Consider the following 10,375-nt stretch of genomic DNA (forward strand, 5'->3'; position numbering starts at 1 on the left):
TAGACATAGAACTTTGGAAGAATATGTGTTAAATATCTTCCCCAAACTCTTTATAGGTGCAAGTGTATGTCAGTATGTTTATTCTACACCATGGGAAATCCATGTACTTTGGAGACAGGCAGGTCTCAATTCTAAGCCATGTATGAGAAACTGGATTCATAGATGATTAAAATCTGGTTCCAGCTGGGCGTGGTGGCGCACACTTGTAATCCCAGCATTTGGGAGGCTGAGACTGGAGGATGGCGGTTTGCAGACAGCCTCAGCTACTTAGTGAGGCCCTCTGCAACTCAGTGAGACCCTGTTTCAAAATAAAGAATAAAAAAAATAGGGCAGGGGGTGTAGCTTGGAGGTCAAATGCCCCTGGGTTCCATCCCCAGACCCGAAAAAAAAAAAAAAAAAAAAAATCTTGTTCCTAGCCAAGGATGGTGGTGCATGCTTGTAATCCCAGTACTTGGGAGGCTGAGATAAGAAGATCACAGGTTTGAGGCCAGCCTCAGCTAATTAGGCCCTTCACAACTTATAGAGGCCCTGTTTCAAGATAAAGAATAAAAAATAGGGCTGAGGGTGTAGCTCACTAACGCACTGTCCCTCCTCATCCAAGGGAGATTGGTTCCAGGATCCCCAGAGATCTCAAAACCCACAGGTGTTCAAGTCCCTTGTATAAAATGTGTAATATCTACATATAACCTCTGCACATCCTTCTACCTACTTTAAATCATCTCTAGGTTATTTATCTCATCTAATACAGTATAAATATAAATAAATAGTTGCTTTGTTGTACTTATTAGGGAATAATGACAAAGATAAATAGTCAGCCAAGCATGGCAGTGCACACTTGTAATCCCAGTACTTGGGAGGCTAAGACAGGAGGATTGAAGGTTCGTGGCCAGCCTCGGCTCCTTAGTGAGGCCCTCTGCAACTTAGTGAGACCCTGTTTTAAAATAAAAAATAGGGCGGAGGGTGTAGCTTGGATGTAGAATGCCCCTGGGTTCAATCCGCAGTGACCCCAAAAATTAATATTTTCAGTTGGTGGGATGTGGGGATGTAGAACCCACAGCCACTAGGGCTGTCTCGTGCTCCTTCCACACTGCAGAGCCCTGGGTGGGGGAGAGCCCAACTTGTGTGCCGGGACAATAGTCTGAGAGAAGAAAGGGGTAATCAAAAGTCAATAGCTCAGGACTGTCCATTATTTTATTTATTTTATTTTTTGGTGGTACTGGGGTTTCTGGAAGCCCTTCTACTTCCGAGCTACACTCCCAGACCTATTTTATATTTTTATTTGGAAACAGGGTCTCTTACGCCAGCATGGCTGGCTTTGAACCTGCACGATCCTCCTGTCTCCACCTCCCAAGCGTGAGGATTACAAGCATGTGCCACCGCGCCCGGCTCCTGTCCATTATTCTTTATTGAGCACTTACTGAATTCAGACCCTAAGCATTTTATACATATGGCAGCAGGGTATCCTGAGGTGTGCTATGTAAGTCACTGGGGCATATTAAATGAAGGAGACTTCAGGCAGAACAAAGAAACGTGTGTGTGTGTGTGTGTGTGTGTGTGTGTGTGTGTTGCTGTGAATGGAACCCAAGGGCCTTCTACCTCCGGGCTACACTCCCAGACCTATTTTGTATTTTATTTGGAAACAGGGTTTCACTAGTTGCTGAGAGCTTCACTAAATAGCTGAGGCTGGATTCGAACCTGTGCGATCCTCCTGTCTCAGCCTCCCAAGCGCTGGGATTACAAGCGTGCGCCACCACGCCCGGCTCCAAAGAAACACTTTTAATAGTTCTGTCTTCATATTTCTGTTTACCTTTTACCTGTGGCAAGTGGCACTCATTTTCATTTTCATTTTCAATGATAAGTTTTCTTTTTCAATCAAAGAAAACTTTTTATGTTTTCAAAATTGAGTCCATTTATAAAAAAAAACTATTTATTAAGTAAACACACAGGGAAAACATGGATGTTGCAAAAATTGCAAGGGGGTGAACAACGGACTGAAATCCAGGAAACACTCTACAGTGGCAAGAAACATGTACTTCATTTAGAGCTTTGGGGGGTTTGCGAGTCATAAGTACCCATTCAAATCAGCCTAGGCGAGATAAGAGCGGTATCCTGGCTAGGGAACCTCACAGGACCCAAGGGAAGGAGCAGAAGGAGCCAGCAGGCCTCTGGAGCTCTGTCGCCTCTTCCCTCCGGGTTCTTGTGGCTTCTCTCGGGTCCCTGCTCTGCTGTGAACATCTTCTCCTTCAGCACACGTCTTCCCTGCCACACTCAGGCAGGTGCCACCCCACCCCTCACGCACAGTCTTGCAAGGAGACACATTCCCAGCCCCGGAGCTCGTGTGTCTCCAGGGGAGTCGCGTGCAAAGCCTGAAGCAGCACCCCGACTCTAGATGCCCATCCCTTGTCCTGTCAGCTCCTGTTGGAGGACTGAGGGATCGAATTCCCAGCAAAGGGGAAAGCTGCCAAGTACGGTAGTGCACACTTGTAATCCCAGTGACGCAGGAGGCTGAAGCAGGGGGATTGCAAGTTTGAGGCCAACCTGGGCAACTCGGTGAGACTGTCTTTAAAAAGGTGAGGATGTGCCGGGTGTGGTGGCGCACGCTTGTAATCCCAGCACTCGGGAGACGTAGACCGGAGGATTGTGGTTCGCGGACAGCCTCAGCTACTTAGTGAGGCCCTTTGCAACTGAGTGAGACCCGGTTTCAAAATAAAGAATAAAAAATAGGGCAGGGGGTGTAGCTCGGAGGTCAAATGCCCCCGGGTTCCATCCCCAGACCCGCAAAAAAAATAAATAAATAAACAAAAAGGTGAGGATGTAGCTCAGTGGTAGAGTGCACCTGGGTTGATCCCTAGTACTGGGAGAGGGGATGGGAAGGAAAGGAAAAAAGGAAGGAAAGAAGGAAGGAAGGAAAGAAGGAGAAGAGAAGAGAGGAGGCTCACCAGGCTTGGTGGTGCATGCTTATAATTCCAGTACTTGAAAGGCTGAGACAGGAGGATTGCAGATTCGAGGCCAGCCTCAGCTACTTAGTGAGGCCCTATGAAATTTAGTGAGATCCTGTTTGAAACACACACACACACACACACACACACACACACACACACACACACACACATGGCTAGAGGCGTAGCTCGGAGATAGAAGCAAAGAAAGAAAGAAAGAAAGAAAGAAAGAAAGAAAGAAAGAAAAAAGAAGAGGAAAAAAAAGAAGAGGAAAGGAAAGGAAAAAGAGGAGGGTCTGAGGCGAACAGTCACCCTAACCAGGAGAGTCTACTCAACCTTTACTGTTCTCTATAAAGCAGATAGGTTTACCTTGTAGGTAATAACACAATACAGAGGTAGAACACTGAGTTCCCAGTCCCTTGGCAAGAAGTGGCAAAACCAAGGCTGAACAGGGCTCTGTGTGACACCAAAGACCACGTACGCCGCTCTAGCCTCCCGGGCACTGTCGCCCAGGGCCAGCCCACAGCTGCCATCAACATTCAATCAGGTAGCAGCCCGTTAGGGGGCACTTATCAAGAGCTGCAATCTAGTGCTTGACTGAAGCAAGAGTCTCAACTGCGTGTGAACACCGGCTGGAAAGAAGGAAGATTTCCCAGAAGGAGCACAGGGCTCTGGAAAACAGAGAAAGCTCCTCTGGGCCCTTGAGTCCAAGGCCACCAGGCTCATACTGCAGCCGCTTGTCTCAGGGTAAGAGCGAGTCCCATCTGAATATGCCTGCCCCCAGTCAGAAGCAGGTGTCCAGGTATCTTGAAGAGAAGCTGACACCTGCCAGCCCTGTCCCCCCACCTCCTGGAAGCAAGGTTGGTGAGCCTCTCAGAGAGCAAGCAGGCTTTCCCCCTGGAAGCCAAGGACTTATTCCCATGGAAGTCTCTGGACATGGAGATGCCCCAGCCTGACACACACAAAGTTTGCTTTGAAGAGCATTTGCCCACCCACATGGGTGATGCCCACAGAAGGTTCATAATCAGAGGATGTTGTTGAGACAGAAGATGAGTGAACCAGGTGCAGTGATGCATGCCCGTAATCCCAGTATTTGGGAGGCTGAGACAAGAGAATCAAAGGTTCAAGACCAGCCGTAGCAACGTAGCAAGGCCCTCGGCAACTTAGTAAGAAGCTTCAAGATAAATTTATTTATTTATTTATTTATTTATTTATTTATTTATTTATTTTGGTGGTACTGGGGTTCCTGGAAGCCCTTCTACCTCCGGGCTACACTCCCAGACCTATTTTTACATTTTTATTTGGAAACAGGGTCTCCTAAGCCAGCGCGTGCGGCTGGCTTCAAACCTGCGCGATCCTCCTGTCTCTGCCTCCCAAGCGCAGGGATTACAAGCGTGCGCCACCACGCCCGGCTCAAGATAAATTTAAAAGGCTGGGGGTGTGAGTTGGAGGTAGAATTCTCCTGGGTTCAATCTCCAATAGGAAGGCAGGGTGAGGTGGCGCATGCTTGTAATCCCCGCGCTTGGGAGGCTGAGACAGGAGGATCGCACGGGTTCGAAGCCAGTCTCAGCTACTTAGTGAGGCTTCCAGCAACTTAGTGAGACCCTGTTTCCAAATAAAATATTTTAAAAAATGGTCTGGGAGTATAGCTCGGAGGTAGAAAGCCTCTGGGTTCCACCCCCAGTACCACCAATCTCCAGTAGGAAGAAAGACAGAAGGAAAGGATGAAAGAAAGGAGAGAAGGGAAGGAGGAAGGGGAGGAAAAAGAGAAAAAGAGAAGGAAAGAGAACAGAGAGAAGAGAAAGAAGAGAAGCAAAGAGTAGAGGAGAGGAAAGGACGAGGTAGCCCCCTCTCCCACTCCCTCAGAGCTGAGCAGGCTGGAGGTGAAACAGGCCTCGGTAGACTAGCTCCACCATAGCTTTTGAGCATACATGTCTCATCCTCTCTGGTCACCTATGGGACAGGCTGCTGGGTGAGCCAGAAGATTCCACCAAGAGCCAGGTGTGGTGGCACACACCTGTAATCTCAGTACTTGAGAGGCTGACACAGGAAGATTGCAGGTTCAAAGCCAGCCTCAGTAACTTAGTGATATCCTGTTTCAAAATAAAATTTTTAAAAAGGTCCAGGGTGTAGCTCAAAAATAGAATGCCCCTGGGTTCAATCCCCAGTACAAAAGAAAAAAAAAAAAAAGGAAGAAGATAGTTCTACGAAGCCACTTCCCCTGAGAAGTGTCGCAAAGACCTCCTTCCTGTGGGTGGAAAGAGAATGGCACCATCTTAGACCAAACTTCTCCCCAAAGATCCTTCCAGGCAGCCAAGGGAAGAGTCCTTTCCCCAAACTCCCCACTCTGCCTTCAGCACTTGGGAGTTTCTGCCCAAATATTTAGTCTGTGGCCCCAGTGGGGTGCCCAGTGTGTCCCCCATGCTCTGCACCCGACCTGGATATTCCTCCCAACCTCATCAGACTCGGGGGATCATTCCAGCTCTGGGTTTTCCACCATTCCAGTGCCACCATCGTCTCTGCCTGCATGAGACGCCCCCCCAACCCAAAGCCCAGGGAGGAGTTGACCACAGAAGCTGTCCCTTCTTCTCCCAGCCTAATCCACGAAGTCCGTGGAAGAGAAGACTCTGGGGCCGACCCCCACAAGCAGGGACTAATTCTTGAGGGAAATGACAGGGACCTGGTTGAGCGGCACGACCACGTCGGTGCCCGTGTCGGTGGTGGCCCGGGAGCACTTCCGGCTGCTGCGCATGCTGTTAAACTTTTCGGTGAGATGTTTGCGAAACTTCTTGGTAAGGAAGCAGTAGATGACAGGGTCCAAGACACAGTTGGTGCTCAGGAGGCAGAGGGTGACCTGATGGGCATCGTTGATAGCCTGGTGGAAGCTGCTGTTCTGGAAGCCCAGCTCCGCCAGGGTCCAGGGCAGCTGCACCACGTGGTGGGGCACGAAGCAGATGACGAACACGGCCAGGACGGTGCAGACCATCCACAGCGCGCGGCGCTTCACTTCGGCGTTGCGCTTCTGCTGCACCGGCTGCAGGAGCAGCGTGCGGATGATGACTAGGTTGCAGAAGAAGATGATGAGGAAGACGAGGAAGAAGCTGAACACGATGAAGACGTGGATGATGAGGACCGGCACGCTGCCCTTCTCGTAATGCTCAAAGCAGCGGGTGATGTTGGCCAGGCCGGTCTTATCAGGCACCGTGTTGGTGGAATCCAGCACGAGGAAGTAAGATGCGGCGCCCACGATGGCCAACCAGATGACCAGGGACAAGGAGATGCCACGCTTGCGGGTGGTGGCCTGCGCAGCCTTGATGGGCTGCGTGACCGCCTGGAAGCGGTTATAGGTGATGACTCCGAGGAAGGCCACGGAGCAGTAGGTGTTGATGAAGAAGAGGCAGCCGGCCAGGTTGCACAGGAACTTGGGGAGAACCCAGTTGCCCTGGTTGTGATAGTACATGATCCACAGAGGCAGGGTGATCAAAAAGAGCAGGTCGGCCACCGTGAGGTTCACCATGAAGATCTTTATCTCATTCAGTTTCTTGGAAGGGTACAGGCGGGCAAAGACCCACAGCACGTAGCCATTGGCGGTGACCCCCACCACGAAGATGATGCTGTAGACAATCGGGAAGAGAGTGTATCGAAACTCGGAATCCACGCGGGCGGAACCGTTTAGCTCCATTGCCCTGGGCTGGAAGGGTCAGCTGGTCATGGGGCCCCGGACGTGCCTGGAGGACCACACGAGGATTCTGGTTAATTAAGAGCCAAGAAGAAAGCCGTGCGTGGTGGTGCACGCTTGTAATCCCAGCATTCAGGAGGCTGAGACTGGAGGATCGCGGTTCGCGGACAGCCTCCGCTACTTAGTGAGGCCCTCTGCATCTCAGTGAGACCCTGCTTCAAAATAAAGGATAAAAAATAGGGCTAGGGGGTGTAGCTCGGAGGTCAAATGCCCCTGGGTTCCATCCCCAAGCCCGCCAAAAATAAATAAATAAATAAAAGAGTCAAGAAGAGACTCGCCTATTTCATCAGTTCTGGGAGTCCCTGCTTGCATGGAGTTGGCCCCTCTGAAATTCAGGTTGAAACTTAATCCCCAGGGCAACAGCGCGGGGAGGCGCGGCCTCTGGGAGGTGGTGTCCCATCAGTAGCGTCAGCACCCTCAGAAAAGGGCTCAGTTTTTGTTTTTGTTTGGTATTGAAGGTTAAACCAAGCTACGTCCCTAGCCCTGTTTTTGTTTTTCATTTTGAAACAAGGTTTCACTAAATTGCTGAGGCTGGCTTCAAACCTGGGATTTGGGGATTACAAAAGGCTGGGATTACAAGCGTGCGCCACCGCACCCTACAACCCCACACACCACAGCCTACAGCCCAGTTTTTTATTCTTTATTTTGAAACAGGGCTCACTAAGTAGCCGAGGCTGTCCGCGAACCTAAATCCTCTGGTCTCACCCTCCCAAATACGGCCAGCTTTTTTTGTGTGGTACTGGAGCTGGAATTCATGAGCCTTCTACTTCTGGGCTATACCCCCAGACCTATTTTATTTTTATTTGGAAACAGGGTCTTGCTAAGTTCCTAAGGGCCTAAGTTACTGAGTTTGGCTTTAAACCTGTGATCTTCCCATCTCGGCCTCCCAAGTACTGGAATTACAAATGTGTGCCACCATGTCCAGCAACTTATTTATTTATTTATTTATTTATTTATTTATTTATTTATTTGGTGGTACTGGGGTTCCTGGAAATCCTACCTCCATGCTATACTCCCAGACCTATTTTACACTTCTTTTTCATTTGGAAACAGGGTCTCTTAAGCCAGCGCGGCTGGCTTTGAACCTGCGCGATCCTCCTGTCTCCACCTCCCAAGCACGGGGATTACAAGTGCGCACTACCACGCCCGGCTTATTTTTTTTTTTTTTACTATGATTATTATAATTTTTTTTTTGCAGTACTGGGGATAGAACCCAGGGACATTCTGCCTCCGAGCGACACCCCCAGCCCTATTTTTTTATCCTTTATTTTGAAACAGGGTCTCATTGAGTTGCAAAGGGCCTCACTAAGTAGCTGAGGCTGTCCGTGAACCACGACCCTCCTGTCTCAGCCTCCCGAATGCTGAAATTACAAGTGTATGCCAACATGTTTGGGTCTTTCTCTTCTTGAGTTTGAACTCTGACTCAGTGTGGTGAGGGCAACAAATATCTCTAGAAAATCTACAGCAGAGGACCCATCATGCGTCCTGGCCATGGCACCATGGCTGCTCAAGCCTATTGAGAAACGTGTTCTACTAGGGCCAGGACCAGCATAAGATGAACGAGGCCCGCCCTGGGCACACAGTTTGGGGGCAACCCAGCTTCATAATCCAGAGAAATAGCCCTCTACGATGAGCTATACCCCGGCCCTTTTTTACTTTATTTTGAGAAAAGATGTTGCTAAATTGCCCAGACTAGCCTCAAATTTGCAATTTATTTATTTATTTATTTATTTATTTATTTATTTATTTATTTATTTTGCAGGTCTGGGGATGGAACTCAGGGGCATTCGACCTCCAAGCGATACCCCCTGCCCTATTTTTTATTCTTTATTTTGAGACAGGGTCTCACTAAGTTGCGGAGGGCCTCACTAAGTAACTGAGGCTGTCTGCACACTGCAATCCTCCTGTCTCAGCCTCCCAAATGCTGGGATTACAAGCATGCGACATCACTCCCGGCTTCAAATTTGCAATCTTGACTCAGCTTCCTGAGGAGCTGGGATTATAGGCTTAGGCCATCACATCTAGCTGAGAAATAATATTTTAAGGTTTTTACAAATTTAATATTTTCACAAATCAAAAAGAGGCCAGATGTGGTAGCACATGTCTGTAAACCCAGGATTTGGGAGGCTGAGAAAAGAGGATAGCAGGTTTGAGGCCAGCCTCAGCAAACTTAGCAAGGTCCCCCAGTAATTTAGCAAAATTCTGTTTCAAATTTAAAAGCTGGAGGTGAGCCGGGTATGGTGGCGCATGCTTGTAATCCCAGCATTTGAGGCCCTCTGCAACTCAGTGAGACCCTGTTTCAAAATAAACAGTAAAAAATAGGGCTGGGGGTGTAGCTCAGAGGTAGAATGCTCCTGGGTTCCATCCTCAGTAACACACACACACACACACACACACACACACACACACACACACACACAATACTAGGGGTGTTAAATTACTGAAGAAAAAAAAAGGTAGAATGCTTCTGGGTTCAATCCCTAGTAACACACACACACACACACACACACACACACACACACACACAATACTAGGGGTGTTAAATTACTGAAAAAAAAAAAAGGTAGAATGCTTCTGGGTTCAATCCCTAGTAACACACACACACACACACACACACACACACACACACACACACACGAAAAAAATGCTATTTTTTAGACAATTTGGAAACAGACTGTTAGACAAGAAATTAGTGTTAGGGCTGGATATGCAGCCATGTGGTAGAGCCTTGCTTAACCTGAGCAGATCCTGGGTTCCATCCCCAGCACTGGAAAAAAAAAATAATAATAATCCTCCTCCTACTAGATATGATGACGAAGCCGGCGTGGTGGCTCAGGGTATGGGTTGGAGGCAGGACCCCACCGCCGCCTGCCTTCTATTTGTAGTCTGTGTTCGAGGTTTCCCAGTTGCTTGGCGCAGAGGAAGGCTCCATGGACAGCCAGTGATGCAGGAACTTGGCCCCACATCATGGCTCTCTCACAGCCGCCAGCAAAGCTTTCAAAAGCTCAGGAAGAGGACAAGTACTTGAAGGAGGAAGAAGCTCAGACCACTCAGCGTAACACATAGGTGCGCTTTCCTGATAGATGTAAAAGACCTCATAAATATTCATGGACAGCCGGGCGTGGTGGCTTGTAATCCTAGCACTGGGGAGGCTGAAACCTGAGGATCCTGGTTCACCATCAGCCTCAGCTACTTAGTGAGGCCCTTTGCAACTTAGTGAGACCCTGTTTCAAAATAAAGAATAAAAATAGGGCAGGGGGTGTGGCTCGGAGGTCAAAAGCCCCTGGGTTCCATCCCCAGACCGGCAAAGAAAAAAAAAAAAAAATTCATGGCCACAATTTTTTTTTTCTTGCAGTACTGGGGGTGGAACCTAGGGGCATTCTACCTCCAAGAAACACCCCCAGCCCTATTTTTATTTGTGTGTGTGTGTGTGTGTGTGTGTGTGTGTGTGTGTGTGTGTGTGTGTTATGGAACCCAGGGGCTTTTCTACCTCTGGGCTACAGCCCCTACCTATTTTATATTTTATTTGGAAACAGGGTCTCACTAAGTTACTGAGAGCCTCACTAAGTGGCTGAGGCTGGCTTCGAATCTGCTCCATCCTCCTGTCTCAGCCTCCCAAGTACTGGGATTACAAGCGTGTGCCACTATGCCAGGATTATTCTTTTTTTTGAAACAAGTTCTCACTGAGTTGCAAAGG

At 48.7% G+C, this 10,375-nt stretch overlaps 1 protein-coding gene across 1 annotated transcript; it reads right to left on the reverse strand.

Annotated features, from left to right (window-relative positions):
* Positions 1 to 5,592: 5,592 nt before the first annotated feature.
* PTAFR (platelet activating factor receptor) lies at positions 5,593 to 6,648 on the reverse strand (the record flags this gene model as incomplete). The annotated part of the gene is made up of 1 exon (XM_080692375.1): positions 5,593 to 6,648. The coding sequence occupies exon 1, from the start codon at positions 6,619 to 6,621 to the stop codon at positions 5,593 to 5,595; it is 1,029 nt and encodes a 342-aa protein (XP_080548501.1). The 5' UTR covers positions 6,622 to 6,648.
* Positions 6,649 to 10,375: the final 3,727 nt, after the last annotated feature.

The sequence above is a fragment of the Muscardinus avellanarius genome, assembly GCF_963383645.1.
Source record: "Muscardinus avellanarius genome assembly, chromosome: 3".
Lineage (NCBI taxonomy): Eukaryota > Metazoa > Chordata > Mammalia > Rodentia > Gliridae > Muscardinus > Muscardinus avellanarius.